Raw genomic sequence first — 21,400 nt, 5'->3', positions numbered from 1 at the left:
CTGAATCTGGAGCCCAGGAAAGAGGTCGGGCTGGAGACAGAGACTTCAGGGTCATTGGCCTGGGTCTCCTCAAGATGCAGTAGCATGTGAGCTCCTGAGCAAATTGATGCCTCTTTACTTCAAAGCTTCTCTTTTACTTTGGACGCTGTATCATTTCTTCCATGCGTTTCCCAAGTCCCAGGAAGTCAACCATTAGGAAATGGTAAAAATGAACACAATTTGACTCAAACATCAGGGAAATGCCCCCCGCTGCCTGCATTTCTGATATCTTTGTTTCTTTTATGTAAAATTCCCCGGGCAGAGAGCACAGATTCAACAGAGAGCTGGCAGAAAGTGGAGTCATGATTCCAGGGAAGCCCAGCTCTGTCCACACCGCTGTTCTGGAAGCTGTGGTCTTGGCACATCAATTCTGTCCAGAGAACATGATCTCTTATTCTGCACTTGCTCTTCCAACTTAATCAAGGCTCCCTGGAGCCAGGAGGGCCCCTGACAGTCACAGACACCTTCCCTCGGCCCAAAACAGGCACTTCGGCTAGGACAGGGCTCCTTTCAAAGCTGTGCGTGTCAAGGGCAGTCAGCCCATCTTGCTAGATGTTTCTGTGCCTCTCCCACGTGAGGCTTTGCCTTTTCTTTTTTTTTTTTTTTTTGTTTTAAAGATTTTATTTATTTATTTGAGAGAGAGAGAATGAGAGATAGAGAGCACGAGAGGGAAGAGGGTCAGAGGGAGAAGCAGACTCCCCGCTGAGCAGGGAGCCCGATGCGGGACTTGATCCCTGGACTCCAGGATCATGACCTGAGCCGAAGGCAGTCGCTTAACCAACTGAGCCACCCAGGCGCCCGAGGCTTTGCCTTTTCATGGTGGTTCATGGTAAGGAAGCACCAGCCTGCTGGCCGGGTGGGAGCCCATTCCTCCTTACAGAGAAGCACCTTGATGGGGTTTGTCTGGTTCAGGTTGTCTGGACCTCTGTCTCTAGTTATGTCGACACAGAAACCAAAATGATGATTTCTGGGCATCCATGCCCCAGGCAACGCTTGACAGTAGACCCACCTGGGGGGACATCGTGTGTCGGCCAGGCCAGGGTGGCACCTACAGCCCTCTCCTCAGTGCTCACTGAGACCCCTCCCCTCTTCTGGGCTCCAGTCTGCCAAGCTGTGGTTGACTATAGGATCAGGAAGCAGCCCAGGAGTCTGAGAAACCCCTGTCTGGGGTACACACAGGCATCACCAAGCCTGTCTTGAGCAGGTAACTAGAAAAATGCAAAATCAGAGCTGTGGAGGTAGAGTAGACTAGGTACAAAACAAAACCCCAGAAGGCAGGGAGAGATGAGTTTGATGATTTGTGTATGGAGAGCCAGACAGACCTCGCAAAGGTTGATTTGTGTGAATGCCATCTGCGTTGTTAGCAGGGCGTTAAAACCGGGAAGCAAAGTGGGGCTCCTGGCTGGCTTAGTCTGTAGAACATGCAACTCTTGATCTCGGGTTGTGAGTTCAAGCCCCTTGTTGGGTGTAGAGATTACTTAAAAAGAAATTATTTTTAAAAACCTGGAAAGTAGAAGAGACATGAATGGAATGTGGGTGTCCATAGCTTTATATGTGTCTGTGTATACAGATTTATAAGGAAATTCCCCTGGGTCGGAGGCATTGTTTAATTCCTAGGACCATCGAGCTACAATCAGAGTCCCTTCCAATCCTAACATTCCACGCCTCCAGTGTTGTCGACGAATAATGCTGAAGCAGGTAGCGCTGAGCATGGAGAGTGGCGTACGTTGTCACTGTAAACTCCTTGGCTCATGGTCAGCAGCAGGCATTTCCGTGATGGGGCCCATTGGAGGAAGACTGTGTGCTGTCATGGGCCAACCTCCCCAAGGAGAGGGCCTCATGGGAGCCTCTGGGCCACGTCTGCCCTGCTGGGTCTTACTCAGCTGCAACACGCCCTGGGAGGGGGGAAGTAAGCACGGAACATTCCTGAAATAATTGGAAGTTTGCATTTTCCTTACATCTCAGCCCATGCTAACCCACAGAGAAGGGAGTCTCTCTGACCCCCTCGCTGGTCTGTTTGGTTTGGAGCACGGCTCTGCCCTGCAGTGGTACTCAGCCTGAGGCACCCTGTACTCCTACCACTTCTGCATGCTCATTTCCACGAAGGTGCTGGCCACCATTGAGTTGGAATTGGCCTTCTTCTCTGAGGACGTAGCTTTTATTTCTTTTTAAGATTTTATTTATTTATTTGAGAGAGAGAGAGAGAGAGAGAGAACACCAGTGGGGTGGGGAGGAGCAGAGGGAGAGGGAGAAGCAGGCTCCTCATTGAGCAGGGAGCCTGCCTCGGGGCTCAATCCCAGGACCCCGAGATCATGACCTGAGCCGAAAGCAGACACCCAACGACTGAGCCACCCAGGCGCCCCGAGGATGTAGCTTTTAAAAAAGGTGCAGGAGGAAGAAGATAGCAGGAGGGGAAGAATGAAGGGGAGTAAGTCGGAGGGGGAGAGGAACCATGAGAGACGATGGACTCTGAAAAACAAACTGAGGTTTCTAGAGGGGAGGGGGTTGGGGGGATGGGTTAGCCTGGTGATGGGTATTAAAGAGGGCACGTTCTGCGTGGAGCACTGGGTGTTATGCACAGACAATGAACCATGGAACACTACATCAAAAACTAATGATGTATGGTGATTAACATAACAATAAAAAATTTTTTTAAAAAGGTGCAGGAGGAAACACTCACATGAATTATCTAGAAGGAAAAGCTTGATAAAGATGTCTGCAGTCCCCTAACCTTGTTCTTCTTGTTTCGCATGGATTTGCCCAATATTCTCTTTCACTGGTGTGTTCCTGGGGAAAGTGGGCAACTGGCAGTCGTTGGAAATGGAAGCCTGGTTCTCTTGAGTCCGTTTCGGAGCGTCCTCTTGGTTAAGTCTTTCCAGCCTTGCTGGGAAAAAGTTGGGAGTCTGTGCTGGGAGGGGCGGGGCTTGCTCTTAGCTGAGAATATCGGAGTGCATTCTAAACTGCATCCCAGCCTGGCACAGACTAAAGGTCCAGTCCTGCACCATGTTTCTATTCTAAAGTGAAAGGCTGGGGTGGGTGGGGACATATTTTTTACCTGGGGATGATTTCTTGTCTGAATAAGGCCGAAGCTTCTTACCTTCATATCTTCAAATGGTTGGACATCACATGGTGTGGCATCCAGGCTGTTTTGGGGTCCAGGGCCATGTGGGTCTGGGAGATGACAGGTTTCCTCACTAACCAGTCACCTTCCAGCCAAAAAGGATGTTCCCAGCATTTATCTGCCCCTTAACCTCCAAGATGCAAAAATTTATTTCATGGCGGGGGGGCGCCTGGATGGCTCAGTCGTTAAGCATCTGCCTTTGGCTCAGGTCACGAACCCAGCACTGGGATCAGCCCCGCATCGGGCTCCCTGCTCTGCGAGAAGCCTGCTTCTCCCTCTCCCGCTCCCCCTGCTTGTGTTCCCTCTCGCTGTCTCTCTCTCTCTCTCTGTCAAATAAATAAATAAAATCTTTAAAAAATATTATTTCATAGTTATCGGATACCAAGCTAGAATTTAATAGTTGTTAAATGAAAAGGAAGATATGGAAGGTTCTAAGCGCAGAAAAGAATGAGAGCAAAACACAGCTTCCTCTGAAACTGGGGGGAAGGCCAGGCGATTGGTTGTAGTGGAGGGACGGTGCTGAGGTTGATGCGGATGTGTGGGAGAAGAAGCGGGTGACCCCCAGGTTACCAGTGAGACTGGAGATTGTGCACCGAGATGGGGGGAGGTAGGAGGCCAGGGAGAAGGGGAAGGAGGACCGGAGGGAAGGAGAGGTGGTAAAGCAGGTGGAGGAAGGACTAGGGTGAAGGCCGTTAATTCCTAGGTCGTTTCTAAGGACAGAGGTGAAGAGCAGACCTGCCTTCTTCCCTGCTAACAGAGGGCTATAGAACAGCAACAACGAATGCCCAGCCGAGTGCCGAGTGGATTTGGTCCTGGCCATTCTGAGAACTTTTCCAGGAAATGCAAGGGAAGAAGATTTGCCAAGCAGGGGTGAGCTGAGGCTGGGTGCCCTCTCACTGAGCACAGAGGTGAGGGGGCACCCGGTGTGGGCAAGGACAACGTGGCCGAGCCTCATTCTGCTGGAATGGAGCCGGAAGGATGTTCTGGGCCCAGGGTGTGAGCGGGTCCACGGAGCAGCGGGCCTGGAGAGGACACAAAGACCGAGCCTCAGGCAGGGAGAAGCTGGGAAGATGGCCCTGGGTAGGGATCTGGTGGTCAGACCAGGCAGGAAACACATCAGGACCTCCTACAGGTAGAGAGCTGGTGGAGAGGGAGACGGAGGAAGAAGGAGGGGAAACTGGGTTCAGGTTGCCTTGTGTCTTCTGCTGTTGCAGGAACTGCGGTCAAAAGGGAGGAAGTGGGAACCAGGCAGAGAGGTCCACGAATCCCCCGGAGGGTGCAGTGTCTAGAAGGGGGACAGGACTTTGAGCATGGTGGTGGAGGATTGTGTGCATTCAGACAAGAGCCATGCAGCCTGGAAGGGCGCCGACGAGCAACCCTTTCAGGGAACCTCGGGATGGGCGCTGGACTGAGTCTTTCCTGGGAAAGCAGCGTGAGACCCAGTATCACAGCACACACCCCCCCCCCCGCCCCCCGCCCAAGAAAGTCTTTTAAAGAAGCATCATTGCCTCTGTTTCAGGATCGCTGGTGACACAGCCCTCAACAAAAACATTCATGAGTCCGTCAGTGCCCAGATCCGGAAGAACTTCGCAAAAAGCAAATGGAGAGTAAGTCTCTTGCTTTATTCAATTCCTGGTGAATCGAACAAATCCCACAAAATTTGCCCTGTGGTTGGAGCATTTATTATTTCTAAATGTTACTATCACCTGAGTTGGATGAAAATCCCCAGAACCTCATCCAGAAAAATCTTGCTAATTTTAACTGATGAGGATTAAGATGCAAAGGGGGTGTCTTGGTGTGGGGGGGTTAAATACACGATTTAATATTTCCCCAGCAACAGTGCTGGTTCTCACTCAGTTGCTGTTTCTTAAGACCGTAATTCCTGTTGTCTGCCTTTCCATTACTGGAACTTTGAATAGTTGACTTCTATTAAAATGATACGAAAGCAGGAAGGGAAACCCAGGGAAACCCTGTTTAGGAAAGCCTAAACCCTAGGCCCTAATCAGTGTGCATAAATTAAGAGCTGGCTGTTCTGCCCCGAGAGGCTGTACAGAAACAAAATGAATTCCACTGACCTACTTTATTCAGAGGAAAGGCTATGAGTTAGGACACGAGCGCCAACAACAGCAAAATAAAAACTACCTTAAAACCTCATCATAGAGTATCATTTCAGATACTGTCTTATTATAACATGCCTTTGATTCTAAAAGTCACTTCTCTAAAATTATGGAGAGAATTGGTTTACATTCATTCTAGATGTTTGCTATGTCAGAAGAAGAGTATTTGTTTAAATCTCCAAAATACATCTCGGGGGTGGGTAGGGGCACAATGATTTCGTGTCATTTTAGAAGAAGAGGCAAGATGAGCTTCCTTTCTAAAGTACCATGAGAATGTTTTAAGACGTCCGAAATGCTCGGGGTAACAGGAGAAACAACCAGACACAGCCTGAGTCTTTTCGAATGAGCCGGACTATTTTGTGCGCTTTTTCCCTTCCTTAAATTTCAGCAAGCGTTCAATGCGACGGCCGTCGTGAGGCATATGAGGAAGCTTCATCTTGGCAGCAGCCTGGACAGTTCAAATGCAAGTGTTTCCAGCGGCCTCAGCTTGGCCAGCCAAAAAGATTGTGCGTATGCAGCAAGGACAGAACTTTCCAACCGGTATTGCCGACACATCTGGGGTGGGGAGGGGACTGGCGTCCGCGAGCACCCGGTCTTTGATACCTCATCCCATTGAACGTCCCAACAACCCGGGGACCTTATTTAATTTAGAAAGAATATTTCCTAAACAGTTCATTATCGGATATTCACACAACAGTGAGGATTGTTATTCCCAGTTTGAGATGAGAAATCCATGGCTCAAGTCCCGCACAGCCATGTCTGTCTAGACAAAAGCCCAGACACTTTTGGATCTGTGTCTCCTTCCCCCGAGGTTCACTTGCCATCGCGCGTCATTCTTAGGGGTTGAGGAAGGGATGGCAGAGACTCATGATCGCCTGATCTCATTGGCTTTTAATACCTGTTTTTGATACTGGGAGCTGAAGTATGTGACGTGCATTGGCTTTGCTGTAGGGTATTGCACAGTCCCTCATCTTTGCGTGGATGGTCGCTTGCACTCGTCTATTTCTCTCTCCCATTCCCCACCACCCTCTGGTGTACTTATCTTCATTCTATATTAGGCCATCCCAGGGGCTCCTGTCCATTTCGGAGGAGTTGCCTTGATGGTGCCCATTGGCCATTATCTCCTTGATCATGAGGCCCTTCCATTTGGTCTCGCTCTAGGCCTCACGTTTCACCCCATTACCCTCAGAAAAGGGTTCCCTCCCCCTCTCAATAGTCTTCCCATCTCATCTGGGAAGGTGAGCCCTTACATTTTCCCCAGAAATCTCCATGAGCATCCCCTGACCCAACCGCACACCGTGGTAGACCCACATATGATAGATCTTCCTCTGTCGGAGCCCACAAAGTTCACAGGCAGATGCACTACTGGAGCTGAGCTCCAGGGGATTCATCCCACATCAGCATTGTCTGATGCCAACACGTGGCTTGGGGAGCATGGTGGTGCAGCCTATGAGGCATTTTTCTAGGCCAGGGCTGCTGGAATAGGAGAAAGAGGTGATTTCTCATGGCGATCTCTCTGTGTCACAGACACCTCTTAGCAGGAGTAGAGACCACACACAAAACAGGGGGCGGAAGGGGGATTGTATTCTTTCTTTATTCTTCAAATCTCTACTCACGGAGCTGTGGTGACAACAGCTCTTAAAATGAGTGTGTATTCAACACCTAGCCTGAAGCCTCGTACAGAGTAAGCACTCAGTAAGCAGCACCCATCCTATGAGGGTGCTAAACCCTGTCATCATCAACTACAAAGCCCTTATGATCATGATAATGAGAATGGGAGGGAAGAGTTGGGCCTAAGAAGAAAGCATTTTAAGGACCTTTTGCAAATGATTTCCTACAGGTAGGTAAAAATTTAGAATCAAGTGTATAAAAGTTTGCCCCCCACCCCCCAAACCCTGCCGTGGGAAAGGGGAGCGAGTATTTTCTTCTGGAGCTTTGACCTCCTGTGTCCACTGTCTCCCTGCAGGTCGGGCACCCTCCACGCTCTGTAGTCTCGTTTCTTCCTCGTCGGGGGTCTCTGGAGTGGGGGCAGAGCGGAGACCGAGGCCCACCACTGTGACCACAGTGCACTCTGGAAGCAAGTGACTGGCTCTGGAGGCAGGGCCCAGGGGCGGGGCCGGGGAAGGGGGCCCCCAGCGCCACCAGCCACTCTGGAGCGATCCCACCTTGCATGGTGCACCTTCCTGCACAGGACTGGAAGACAGAAGTTTTTTATGGCCATATTTTATACTGCAATTCTGAAGCGTTCATTTCTCACAAACTGTACTGACTCAAGGGAGCTGACGTAATAGGATCTGGTGCTGTACATACGAATCTTGCAGAAGATCTGACAGAACGGACCTCCCGCGTCCTCTCCCCCAAGCCCTGTCATTTCCGCTCTTCTGGGTATGGGTAACCGTCTATGTTGTATTTTTTTCATTAATGACAAAAAAGGTTTCAACTGGATTATTTAAGTACCGGTAAATATTGCGCATTAGGGTTTTATTTTTTACCTTTTACGAAATGCGCTTTCTGATCTACACTCCTGAATCCCATGACCTGTATCTTTTGCTTGTCAGTAGTAGAGTTTTATGTTAACCTTTAAGAGATTTTTTTTTCCCCACCAAGGGGAATGTAAAGGTATTTTTTAAAATTCTAATAGGAGGATCAAGCATCTGTCTCCAAGGCGAAGAGTGCACTTTACTCTCCTCCTCTTTCTTGCCCCTTCCCTGGAGGGGCAGCTCTCTATGAAAACGACTCTGCAGTTCCTCGGGGCTGTCTTGTCTCCAGGGCCACCTTGGGAGGGAATCTACAGAAAACCTTTTCCAGCACCCCCTCCAGCCCGCCCCTGGCCAACCAGGGACCCTAGGGACCTTCTCTGTCACTGGTCAGAAATACAGAAACCTGCTCCTTCCCTGAGACTAAGGCTAAACTTCAGAGGCTCCACGTGCTGTAAAGGGGATGCCCAGCAAAGACATAAGAGCCGCCCTTCCACAAGGAACCAGATGCCATTTTGTCCAAAGGGAGCTCCCCGCCCAGCCCCCATGTCTCCCGAGGGTAACGCAGAAAGCTCCCCTCTCAGCTATGCAGTTTTCAAGTTAATCTCTCTGTTTTTTAAAAAAATGCATTTCTAATCTTACACTTAAAATGGCCTCTGACTCACATAAGTCGTTTCTGCAGATTTTTATCCGGTCCTTCTCTGAATGTTATCCAGGCAAGGAGAGGGAAGTGGCCTTGGAAAAGAGTCCATTTATCTTGGGGGTGGTAAGGAGAGGTGGCCTGCCGAGCAAGCGGGACACTGACCACCACAGGGATGGCCAGAGACGGCTTCCGCCAGGCCCGGCCGGGGCTGGAAGGCCTCCCTCTGACCAGGGCAATCTGAAAAACCAAAGACCTGTGATGGTGGAGTCACCAAAGGGCCCAGGTTGCCTGGGAGTGAAGAATTTCTTGGGTTGGAGGACTTTCATGGTAAATCTGGCCATGTCCCAGGCAAACTGGCCGTGTTGTCGGTCCATGTGGTGCATAGGTGTGCAGGATAGAGCACGGCATGAACCTGGGGGCAAACCCTTCTCAAGGGGGCTTCCAGGACGCTCTCTTGCAGAGGCATGCATCCCTTGTCCCTCCTGCCCATGCAAGACCATGAGTCTGCATTTTGCACCGTGAGCCTCAAATCCGCCGCGTGTCCCTGTAGATCTGTAGGTCTGCCTTACGGGTAGAAAAAAATGGCATGAAGATTAGAAAGAGTATCTGAGAAAACTGAGGTCTCTCTCCAGGAGCTTTATTAGGCTGTTGCTTACTAACAGGCGTACTGGAGCATTCCATAGTATCAGAAAACATGTAATTAGATGTTGCAGGGGGTGATCATTTGCCCGGATGCGGTCCCTGTAACGGGTGACGGAGTAGTGATCGGTCCTTTGGCCTGTGGGCTCGATGCAGTCAGTTGCATTGGGAGAGCAACTTTTGAAGCCACATTCACTGATGGGTGATTAAATTATTTCCTAGAGCTGATATGCGGGACGCATGTTCTATTCTATTAGTTTGAAGGTATGTCTTACCTGACATGTGCAGAGGAGGTGAAAGTTGAGGCCTGTCGCAAGCGTCCCTTCTGTGGTTTGGGCCAGCCCCTGGCCATGCTTGGCCCGTGACGCTTCAGGTCTCCAAAACATTGTGCGAGGAGGCGGTGACTGCTTTCAGCCCAAAAGGTAAACTCTGTTGAACTCGACATCAGGCAAATCAAGACCGTTTCACCACCACCAGACTTTGGTCATTTCCTATTGTTTCAGGAAGAGGAGAAAAAGAAATTCCATATGGAAGAACTTCTGCTCTTTGAGAGAGCCTCTGTGGCAGAAGTAGAGAGGTTCTCTTTCAACCACATTTGGTATTATTTATGCTTTATTATCATATCACACGACGAGAGAACACAGAATGTGCCTTTTGTTAAGACCTGCCGAGTGGGGCGGCTGAGTCCCAGGCCCCTCGCCGACGTCAGATCCCACCCGTAGGAGCTGAGCATCTCCTACGTGCCCCAGGCTTCCACTCCCCATGGAAGCCAGTGTGTGGCCGAGGCTCAGGGACGGCCACTGGTCCCACCGTGGGCTTCCTTTCAACCCCAAGCTCCCTGTTGGTCTCCTAAGCTTCTCAGAGCAAGTGGATAATTTTTCCTACTTGAATAGGACATGTTGAAATCGTGTCCCTGAATGGTCTCTCCCTCAGCTGCCTATCCGTCTGTCCTTCCCTCATGTCCTGCTTTTCACCTCCTCCATGAGGCAGTAGGCAAAGCTAGCACTGGTTTGAGACAGGCAGCGAGTGTGCGCCCACAAGCAGGCCCCCCAAGACCAGCAGCTGATCGCTCTTAACCAGGGTACCCTGGAGTCCGGACGGCTCACGGCTCTCCCTCGCAAGCACACCGGGGCCTGGGGCATTGGGTTGGATGGGGTAAAGGCCGCTGGAGCCGAGAGGGGCAGGGAGTCCCGATGGGAAGCACAGAGGACCACGGAATACCCTTGAGAAATGGAGATGCCCAGATAGATGGACCGCAGCTCTGTTGCCAGGGGCAGGTCTCCCCGTCTCCCACTGCCTCCAACCCCGTAAGAGAGCAGCAAGATTAATCTCCCCCTTCGTGTCTCCTTTGTAAAGGACTATGCATGCCAAAAAAAAAAAAAAAAAAAAGGCAGGGCTTAGTGTTCTTGACTATGGCAACAATTCTGGTCACTTCTGTAGCCCCACCTCAAGAGCAGGGAGTGGCGCCACCTCCCTGCATGGGAGCTTGTGGCCTTGGAGAGGGTCCCGCTCTCTAACCAGCGGTTAGCATGATGTTCAAGGAACTCAGCAGGCCAGCGTGGGGCAACACGAGATGGCTTTGGCTAAACAAGCAAGGCTCTGACGCTTAGGAAGCCAGGGCCATCTGATGACAGGGATTGGGCATAGGACCCTCAGACTCAGTTTACCTGCCCGGCACTGACCTCATCTTATTCATTTGTCTGCCTTGGTGTCCAGCATATCCTGGACGGGTTCCAGGTGGGAGACAAGAATTCCCCTTTAGAGTGAAGGTCAAGAACACCAGGGACAAAGGGGAGGGAACCCCAGGGACCCCTCCTGAAAGGGCGTTGACCCTCCCTCTCTCTCGAGGAGTGACAGCTTCATCTGATTAACCCATGGGATGTGACATTTTATGAGCAATTTTAGACCGAAGAGACCATAAGAGAACTCGGTATTTGAAGGCTCTGTGGCCCAGCAAGAACCATGGCTCCAGGGCTGAAGACGGGGGTGGCACTCAGGTTGCTGCAACACTCCCTACCCCGTGTGACTCATGAGGTTTCCCTCGGATACACGAAGGGAAAGCCAGGGCCGGCAAACGGCAGCTCCTCCTCCTATCTCATAAACGGAAATAAGATGTACTCTTTCCCAAGGTCACACACTCACTTCCGGCCAAAGAGATGAAGGGCCTCTGTTTCAACCAATGCACGAAACCTTTGCATGTTCTTCTCAAACAGTACTTCCACGTCCTGTCTCCCCACACTCGGCAAAAGAGTTTGCCTTTTCCTTATACACATTCCAGACCAAACACTGTTCAGTTTGTTTCAAAAAAAAAAAATTTGTGTATACCTGTATGTAACCCACCGCTCTTTTCCCGGGGGGGGGGGGGGGCACCTGGTCCTCGGTTGGGGCTGCAAGTGCACCTGACATTTGCAAACAAGCGTTTCAAGCCTTTGGTTCTCAGAGTTGAAAGTGTTGAGCTAGAAAAGGTGAACTGGACAGAGTCCTCCGAGGGGGGCTTCTTTCCCGAAGACACCAGGAAACCCCCGTCTACCGGGGAGCTGGTCAAAGGGTCCACCGCAGACAGCGGACAGAGCGGGGAAAGGAAGACAGAAGCGCGCGCCCCCTCGCGCCCGTACCCTACCTGAGGTCCCAGCGCATCACGGTCGCAGCCTGGCCGAGGGCCCGGCCCAGCCCAGCCGCACTGTGAAGCCGGCCCCGCACGCTGGTCAGGGCCCGGCCTGTCCCCTGCCGCACGCGGACTCAGACCATCACTGGAAGGCACAGCAGCCCTTCCCGGCCTTCCCTGCCGCCTGCGACTGGAGCGCCTCGGCGTTGGGGCTCCGCTTCTTCGAACCCAAAGGCTGTGCATTTGGCCGCCAACCCCGCAGCATGTGGCTGCCAGGTCTGGTTTTGTGAACAAAAGCAAGGGTGGAATGGCTTCTCGGTGTCTGCCTCTCTCTCTGTGTCTCCACCAAAGGGACAAACTGTTGCATTCACCCTTTGTACCAACGCTGCTTCTGCATTTGCCGTATCTATTTTTAATCTTTTGGTCCCCAGGGAACTTCTCATACGGTGATTATTTCTTCTGATTATTTACGGAATTATTTTACTTAGAGGTGATTTTATTTTCTTATGGACAGGAAAAAAAGAAAGAAAATGAGAGGAGTGTTTGAGGCTTCGGTCATAGAGACAAGTCATCACCAGGGACTCCAATGCCCAAACACAAAATAAATTAGTCCTCAAAGGCAAACCTTAACCTGGGCAGACGGAGATGGCCAGGCCCTCATGTCAGCCCTGCAGGGCCTGGGGCAGGGCTGGCAGCCGGGCTCTCCAGAAGGAGAAAAGAAGGAACAAGAACGTCACTCGTTTGGACATCGGTCGTACACACAGAAGCCTGCCGCCCTCCCTCCGGGGCCCCAGCGTTGGAGTGTATGACAAGCCATCCGATGACAAGAGAAAGGCTGCAGAGCATTTTGTTTCCAAAGACTGGCTGCACGTTTCAGAGAACATTTAGCTTAGTGCCACTTTCAGGTTGGACGACATAAAAGGCACATTCTGTCCAGAATAAAATTGGGAACAATTTCTTAATTGGCCTTCGTCATTTCTCTGAGCCCTCCCACCAGCGAGCGAGCATGTTTTCCAAAAGCTTACAACTGGCGAATCCAGGAATGTCCCCGCGTCTATTATTATGAGGCTTGTGATTGGTTTAATTTTCCCATAAAAAACACGTTTGTCCCAAAGAAGGGAAACTGTGCATTTATTCCATGCATGTAACAAACTGCAAGAAGTTTAACCCACATAGGTTTGCGGCACTGCAAAATTGTTCATGGGCCTATGTAGCAAATGATTCTCTGCCTTGACAATCATGTACACATACCAAGATTTCTATCATAATGATAACGAGATTGATGACTTCTTGTTTTCCTCCAATAAAGACAATTAACCACCGTCAGATGTATTGCGGCTTGTTTCCTCCATAAAGCGGGAGAGGGGGGTGTTCCAAGAGCTCTCTCTTCCTCCCCTTTCCGAAGTTTGGATTTGAAGTCAGGGAGTTTGAGCCCCTGGAAACTCATGAGGTTCCCTAAACATTTCACGTCACCTGCCCAATGAGCCGGAAGTGCCAAGAGAGGAAGAGGTGGGCACATCTTGGCTTTGAGGTCTGTGGAGGGTGCCCCACTTTACCACCCTGCTGGACGGGAAAGCTCCCCTTTTTCATTGCTGCTGCAGAAAGAGGCTGGAGGTGGGCCCATTAACTCAAATTGCACTAACTAGATATTCATGAGTTACTTAGAGGAAAAGCCGATTTTGAGGAACCCTTGTCTGAGTAGGGGGTCAGCAGGCTCACCCCCACACCCACCTGGTTGCTCTGCACAACTTTGGAGCTCTCCATGCCTAAAGGAAGATTCATTCTGAGCAGAAGGCTGCCTGCTATCTTTCTTTCTCTTGGGTGGGGGGACCAGCATTTCATAGGTCATCAAATATATTGTGGGAAGTAGCTCTGATGACCAGACGATAGCTCCAATCCAAATGGTAAGTGACTATTTGCGGAGGGAAATGAACTGGACGTGTGTTAGAGAAACAGAATTAACGCTTTCCCGTGCAGTGAGGATCGATGAAAACGGCCTTTGTGGAAATAAGGGAGCCCCGAAGAAATATGGCACACACCATCTGACATGTAGTCTTTTCTGATGCAGTATGGCTTCTCTTAGTGCAGACCCTAATTATGAAGTATATCAAAGCAAATGGATCATTTGGTGGGTTCATAGGTGACAGTGTTGATGCAGATTTTAAGGAACCAAAGAACTTTGGTAACCTAACCACTTTTGAAAACTGTGTAAGGATTTATTAAAGATAGGACTCGCCAAGTGTGACTGAAAATTTAGCGAAAGCGAACACACTAAAGTATAAAACATACCCTGATAGAAAGCTGGTATTTATTAGTGCCCTCAAGTCGAAATGTTTAAGGTCAAACTTTTTTTGTGCTTGGCTCCAGACACATTGAGCAGGTCAGCCCCTCTGTCCTTCCTAGATTTACCCAGCCTCCCTGGGGCTCAAGCCTCTCTGGGGACACTGAAATTCACCTCAAATTTCCTGTATTTTCCAGATAACACTTGGTCTTACACATTCTCTTGTGAATATCTATCATTGATCATAATGCACTTAGGGGCCAACAGTACAAGAAGAAAAGACTTCTCACATGGTTACAGGATTGTCCATCCAGACAAGAGCCGTGCCTGATCACAGCAAGCACAAAGCTTAACGGCAAAAGGGGGTATGAATCATGTCCACCCACACCCTCCTGGCCCTCCGCACCCCCAAGGAGGACGACTACAGCAAAACTATCTCATAGAGAAAGGGTCGGAAAACAGAATGTCTTCAGGTCACACTCATGCCGAGCCATTTGGCTGGGCTAGTGGTGGTCTTGGGGGTGTGTATGGGCTTGGCTGTGCCAGTACACTCTAGCGGAGAAAGACCAAGGAAGAGAAGCTGTAATGAACTCCTTTTTTTTACATATTTGGTTGCAAAAGCTGTGTGGAGCCCCCAGAATATGTAATTTCCAAAAAGCACTCCTGTTACATTAGCTCATCATAACAAAAAAGAGAGGGTGTCTTGTGTGTGCACGCACATGTACTCTTGGACCCTCCGCACAGAGGGGCTTCCAGCTGAGGGAGTAAGTAGTGGGGACTGATGGCCAATCCACACCTTCCACGCCAGGCCCTGCACCCTGGCTCAGGGGAAAGGGGGCTTGTTTATCCACGAAGGTGCCATCCAGGAAGTGAGTAGGAAAAGTGTGAGCAAGAGCATGGATGCAGACGGAATAGTACGTATCTCCATAGGCATGAGCCAAGGGTGTGGGCAAACCACGGGGAGAGAAGGTAGGCTGGGAGGAGTCTTGTTGTTAGTAGTGCCAACGAGAACTCATAGTAATGATGATGTCATGTACGGATCATGTACTGAGTTCTAGATACTGTGCTAAGTGCACCCCATTCCACATCTCATTTGCCCATCAGCCTGATAAGGAAGGTGCCTTCAGTGCACAGCTGGGTTCAGAAAGTTTTGGCGATTGACCGGAGGTCAGCCAATTTGACTCAGCTGGGACTGACACCAAAGGCCATTCTGCCCAGTTGCCTCTCATGATTTTGTCCAGGTCACTGAATTCGAAAGCATGAAATCTGGACTCTATTTAATAGGTAAGTGGGGACCGATGATGATTACGGAGTTGAGGATTGACACAATCAAATCAGTTAACTTTTCAGAACCGCACTGTTCCTAGGGTCCAGTCCACATCTCCAAGAGACATTTATCTTGTTCGGTAGCCCAGCCTGGCCTTACAGGTCACCCAGCGATGAGGACCCACAGGGAAGGCATAGGCGTCGCTATGCCAACAGCCCACGTGTTTTCTGCTGTTCTGTTGTTCCATTTCTCAAGGATGAATGTCACAGAAGCTGTGAACTTGATCTAGAATCAGAGATGCAGTTAATACTGCTGGATTTTTTTAAATTAGTCTGTTCTCTTGCTCGGATTCATATCTCAGGATAAGTTCTGTTCATATGAAGTTTTATTCCTGACATGCAGACCTCCCTGTCATCTGCTATTCTCCTGCAGATCACCTTCAAAGCTGCTGATTTATTTTCAAGAAAGTGTCTCAGATCTCTTGTTTTCTTCCAGCCTCCCTTGAGAGGAACTGTATTTAGCATGAGCTCATCCACCTAGTATGTTTCCATCAGCAAGGGGACTCTTTCCAGAAAGACAGTGGGCCAGGAAAATGCAGCTCGTGGCCAATTTATTAACCCTTTTCCTCTTGCCTACCTCTTCACCCCCTCCTCCCCTCCCAATAACATTCCCTTAGCTTCAACACTATATTTTCTTTCTCAAGTGCACCAAGATCTGTTCATGTGGGCCTTGCTGTTTATGTCAGCTCATGGAGAAATTCACTCGGGATGCTGAGCCGCCAGCCCAACCTGGCTATGAATGCGCAGATGAGCACATCGCCCCCACCCCCACCCCAATGAGGACCAGCTGTTCCCCAGTACGGAGCTGGCAAACAGCTGACTTCTGTACTCACCTAGCCCGAGGTGCTTGTCACATGGCACCCCTGAGGGAGAAAAGAAAGCTTACTCAGGGAGTAAGTCTTTACAAGTAACGGTCTTGTATCTGGACAGGAATCCCCACCATGAAGGAATGTCTCGAGGGCACGGCAGGTGGGGAACACTGGGCATCACTTCCGGCTCAGGTAAATGGGTCTGCCCTAGAGGAGAGCCCAGCCTCCTTGGCTATGCTCCCGGCTACAGAACCCCCCTCCCCCCTCCCGGCCACTGCTCAGAAAGCTGCCTCCCAGTGCATCTCACGCATTCTCCTGAGGAATTGTGCTAAGACTCAGACTCTGATTCAGCAGGTCTAGGCTGGGGCCCGGGCTTCTGCCTTCCTCACAAGCTCTTAGGTGCTGCCACTGCCCCAACGCTGGACCCCAATTTGAGACTCGAAGGAACCTCTCCCTCTGGTTCTCATGCCTGCCTGCGTGTTTGGATCATCTTGGGGACATTCTGAAAATACTAATAATGCCCAGGCCAACCGAACCAGGATCTCTGGGGGGAAAGGTGACCTTGGTGATTCGCAAGGGCAGAACCAGGGCAGCCTAGTCATCAAGCCACCTTGCACTTAGAAACTCCCTAGCTCGCAGCAAAACACAACTGGACCATAAGTGATCACCAGCCTTCCTCTGAGGGCCCAGGGTCAACTCTAGCCCAGGCCTTCCAGGTCTAGCTTCAACGAGAACGGGCTGTCTCCTCCTGTCTGAACTAACCCCTGTCTTCCCATTGCTCTGAGGTGCTCCCACTGTGCTTTCTGGAACTCACCATCTCTCATCAGCAAAATCCCCTATATTCAACATGTAGGTAGAGAAGACGGGGAGGCAGCACGCAGCAGGGAGGGACCCACAGACCTGGCCCCTGAGATAGAAGAGATTAACTCATACAACAAACACGTATAGTGCTGTGTGCCTGCCACTGTTTTGACTTTTTCAGTCCTTGTAATGACTCTGTTGTAGGGATACTACTATTTTATAGATGAGGGTACCGAGGCACAAGAAGGTTAGGTGGCTTCTCCCAACCACACCACTAGCGAGGGGCTCTTATGGGTTGAACTGTGCCCCATAAAAATTCAAATATTGAAGTACTAACCCTCAGTACCTCAAAATGGGCCCTGATTTGGAAATAGGGTCTTTCAATTAACAACAATCGTGCCTCAGATAAACCTCACTGGCTACAATACTGCCACTGCGCAAAGCTGGAAATAGGGTCTTTGAGGGCAGATCCTAATCCACTATGACTGGTGTCCTTATCTTTTTAAAATGGAAATTTGAACAGAGACAGACAGACACACGGGGGGAATGCCATGGGAAGATTAAGACAGAGACCTACAAGGCGAGGCTGCCAAGGATTGCCAGAAAATCACCAGAAGTTAAGGGGGAGGCATGAACAGATTGCTGACCTCACAGCCCTCAGAGGAACCAACACCTTCATCTCGGACTTCTGGTCTCCAAGAAGGTATGAGACAATCCATCTTTGTGGTTGAAGCCACCCGGTGTGTGGAACTTTGTTACGGCAGCCCAAGGACACTCATCCGGTGACAGAGCCAGGATTTAAATGCAGGTCGCCTGGTGCCAGAACCCAGGCCCTTAGCACTTTGCTTGGCCATGGTTAGGGGCGCTCTGTCCTGCAGAGACGTATCTACTCTTCGTCTCTCTTCCTTTGCTCTTCCTTTCCTCTCCCTCAGGTAATCACAGTACAGTTTCCTTCTACCCTTCCTGCGAAGGACCCTTGGACCCCTCTAAGTCATGTTACACAAGCATCACTATAATCCAGGTGCAAAAAGTTCCCCAAAGACCTTATTTCTCTGTAAAATAAAAGGTCAACATTTATACTTTAGCTTTTAATAAACACTTAAATCTTTTGAAAACTCACAACTGAATACAAATACATATTTGCTCTTGATTAAGGCACTCCAGGGAGCGTGGAGCTTCGGAGCGCTTAGAGCCGTGGCCCCCCAACTCTTGAAGAATGTGGCCTCTTTTCATGGAACTGAGTACGCTAGCAAATAGAATTGGCTAAGAAAAGGTACAGTGCAAAAAACTTACAGTTACGAATTTATAAGGAAATGGTGGTATATACATACATTTGATGAAATATTACCCAGCCTTAAAAAAGAAGGGAATCCTGCCATTCGTGACAACATGGAGGACATTTTGCTAAGTGAAACGAGCCAGTCACAGAGGGACAGATACCACATGATTCCAACCATACGAGGAATCTAAAATAAAATTCTACAAATCAAATTTGTAGAAGCAGAGAACACAGTAGTGGTTGTCGGGGCTTGGGGGGAATGGAGATTTAGTTATTCAATGGGTATAAACTTTAAGTCAAGCAAGATGAATATATTCTAGAGATCTGTTGCTGTTAACAGTAAGATCTCGGGCACTTCAAAATTTGTTACTAGAGTAGATCTCATGTGAAGTCTTCTTACCAAAACAAAACTAAAATAACAACAACAACAAAAAAAACCCAAAGGGAAATAAGAAAACTCTGGGAGGTGTCAAATGCCTATTTCACTGTGGTGTAGTATCACAGGTGTTTACAGAAGTCCAGACTCATCACACCGTACACACTAAATATATGCCATCCTTGGGGAACCTGGGGGGCTCAGTAGGTTGAACGTCCAACTCTTGGTTTCGGCTCAGGTCATGATCTCAGGGTCATGAGATCAAACCCCATATCGGGCTCCGCCCTCAGCACAGAGTCTGCTTGGGACTCTCTCTCCCTCACCTTCTGCCCTTCCCTGCTCCAAATAAATAAATGCCATCCTTTGTATATCAGTTATACTCCAGTAAAGCTGTAAAAAAAATGAATTTGTATTTTATTATTCAAAGGGGCATCTATGTTTATTGAGCAATAGGAAATACCCATTTCATCAATCCACAGGCAAAGTGTGGCACGTGAAGGAATTAAGCAGCCCTTGCAACCAGTCTGCTACGCTTGACCACAGCCAAGACCCCTTGATCACTTTCCCTTTGTGGGAGGGCAAGGACTTAGGAATAAATATCCCTCCCTCTGAGTGTCTGTCTGGAAACCGCCACCCTGTTACACGGCAACAAGCCTTCTGCTGGCCAAAGGACCTTACGGTAAAGCAGCCGTTGTGCCAATTGACACTCATGACGTCGTGGAACAAGAAGTAAAATGAGAGAAAAGAGAGAGGGATACAGATAAAACACTTGCACAGAAAAAGAACCATCCCGTCCCCTCGCGCAGTGGTTTTGGAACTGAAATGGGCCTATGAGGCACCTGGCATCTTGTGGCGCTGCAGGGTTTGATGCAACAGGTCCGGGACGGGCTGAGCTTCTGCATCGCTAACAAGCTCCCGAGAGAGGCAGGTGCTGCTGGTTCAAGACCACACCAGGAGGAGCCAGGCCCTGGGGTGTGTGTTTGACAGCAGGGCCCAGGGCCCCAGTTGTGTGTGTTTGACAGCAGGGCCCAGGCTTTCTCGGGCCTCTCTCAACTCGCTGGTGGCGGCCAGCAGGTGGGAACCCAGTGGAGCCTGGCCCTGGGGAGCCACCTCTAAAGCACAGAAGCCATAAGTGGTAAGTCATTATCAGGAGGCTGGCCGCCCCCCTGAGTCACAACCCCTCTGTATTACCTCCGGCCAAGTTGGATGGCACCTTTGGGTTAGACCTCCTTAAATTCAAAGTCCATCTCCTCCAAAGAGCGGAGGTAGCAGTGACGCCAAGGAGGAGCCCTGCGGGCTGGAGGGAACCCTAAACGGGAGACCAGCCACGCGTTAGGGAAGAGGCAGTGGCTGAGTGGCTGAAGGTGAAGGCTAAAGGCAGGTGAAGCCCTTGGGTGTTAGCACAGAAGCCTTGCACGGCTGCTCGTCCTAGAAAGTCCCGTGGGATCTGAGCCACCAGTGGAATAAGCTGGCTCTGGAGGGCAGGGCGGGACTGATTTTGCAGCACCCTACACCTTGAAGGTAAGACTCAGGGGCCATGGCGGGTGGGGGACGGGGGAGGACAGTGGAAACTTCTGTTGTCTTTAAAAAGAAGGAGATGAAAGATTAATCTGTGCTCGGGCAGCGTCTCCCCTCTACAGCAGCCATGAAAGCTGTTAAGACTTGGTTAAAGGGAATCAGAGCACCACAACCATCCCCCCCCCACCCCCAGGGAAACGTGCACCATATTCTTTTTCTCAGAGGAAGAGAGAGTTTTGGGAAAAGTTTCCTAAGGCGACCGTGAATTAGCTTGTATTGCTCTTAAAAACATCCGCCCACAGATTCGCACTTCGAGCAGACTTGCCTATGAATCAGTTTAGGAAGCTACTAGGTTCATCTCCGCATCTGGGGTGAGCTGCGGGAGCCCCTCGTTGCTCCTTACCTCCATTTTGTTGCACACGGGAAGAGCGGAGCATGGGTATGCGTGAACGAGGGCAAGGACCGTGACCATTTTGCTCTTCTTCTCCCCAGTACACACTGGGTGGCACTGGACAACTGTTTGTTGGATGAGTTCATGAATCACCAAATGGCCAAGCCGGTAAATGGAATGGCTTCTGTGTCTCTTAGCTGGTCAGCCCCTGCCAATTACGTGTGCCACATGAATGCACGGGATCCCCTAATGCCGCTCACCTCGGGGCCCCCCTTCCCGGAGCACACATATCTGGGCACTGTCTCTGATTTTGTGGCTCATTTGCCCTTTGTCCACACTGCTCTCCCTCTGGCTATTTGTTAGCCTGCTAGACATACAGCCCTCTTAGGAACTGCCTGGCCATTCGCTCTGCTTCACAGCTTACAGAGGACAGGTAGGAAGATCCTTGTCACAGATCCCTCGCCAGGCTTGTAGCACCAGCCCTGTGTCGCTGTTAACCTGCTCGTGGGAGCCATAAGAGGCAGGGTACCTGGAAGGTAGGGCTCTGCCACATTTACCTTGAGGCCCCACTGGAATAGGGCTCAAAACCCTCCTTCTACTGCCTTATCCTGTTTCTTTCCTCTTGTGTAGGCAGAAGGGCTTTAAAACTTGACAGGTGTTGGTTCAGAGCTGGGCGTCCCAGCCTGGCTTCTGGGAAGTGGCCAGAACCCACTGGGAGCCACTAGGTACTTGAGTCCACCAGCCTACTCTGGACTTTACCCAGTGTCAGCTAATGCCATCTTCGTGCCATCCCACCACTAGAATGGATGTGGACGCCATATTCAGTTTAGCCACACTTGGCCCACTGGTGATACTGATGACAGCTAGAAGGGGCCATGTTCCAAGACATTTTAATCAAATAGTCCCAGCTGTTTCCTTTCAGTTGGCCAATTGTGTGTGTGTGTGTGTGTGTGTGTGTGTGTGTGTGTGTGTGTGTGT

At 50.1% G+C, this 21,400-nt stretch overlaps 1 protein-coding gene and 1 pseudogene across 7 annotated transcripts in view; one reads left to right on the top strand and one right to left on the bottom strand.

The window, feature by feature from the left end:
• CAMK1D (calcium/calmodulin dependent protein kinase ID) overlaps window positions 1-12,967 on the top strand; it is a 500,660-nt gene extending 487,693 nt beyond the window's left edge. For all 7 annotated transcript variants that reach the window (XM_073879923.1, XM_025853468.2, XM_025853467.2 and 4 more), the window contains 3 exons: window positions 4,680-4,767; window positions 5,666-5,783; window positions 7,244-12,967. In XM_073879923.1, coding sequence (XP_073736024.1) covers window positions 4,680-4,767; window positions 5,666-5,783; window positions 7,244-7,362 — 325 coding nt within the window. In that variant the 3' untranslated portion in view covers window positions 7,363-12,967. The remainder of the gene's footprint in view (window positions 1-4,679; window positions 4,768-5,665; window positions 5,784-7,243) is intronic.
• Window positions 12,968-17,142: 4,175 nt separating this feature from the next.
• Window positions 17,143-17,303, bottom strand: LOC112810143 (U4 spliceosomal RNA; annotated as a pseudogene).
• Window positions 17,304-21,400: the final 4,097 nt, after the last annotated feature.

Source organism: Callorhinus ursinus, unplaced genomic scaffold, assembly GCF_003265705.2.
Source record: "Callorhinus ursinus isolate GAN/ISIS: 27379988/994484 unplaced genomic scaffold, GSC_fseal_2.0 scaffold36, whole genome shotgun sequence".
NCBI lineage: Eukaryota > Metazoa > Chordata > Mammalia > Carnivora > Otariidae > Callorhinus > Callorhinus ursinus.
This window is presented reverse-complemented; position numbering and strand designations above follow the sequence as displayed.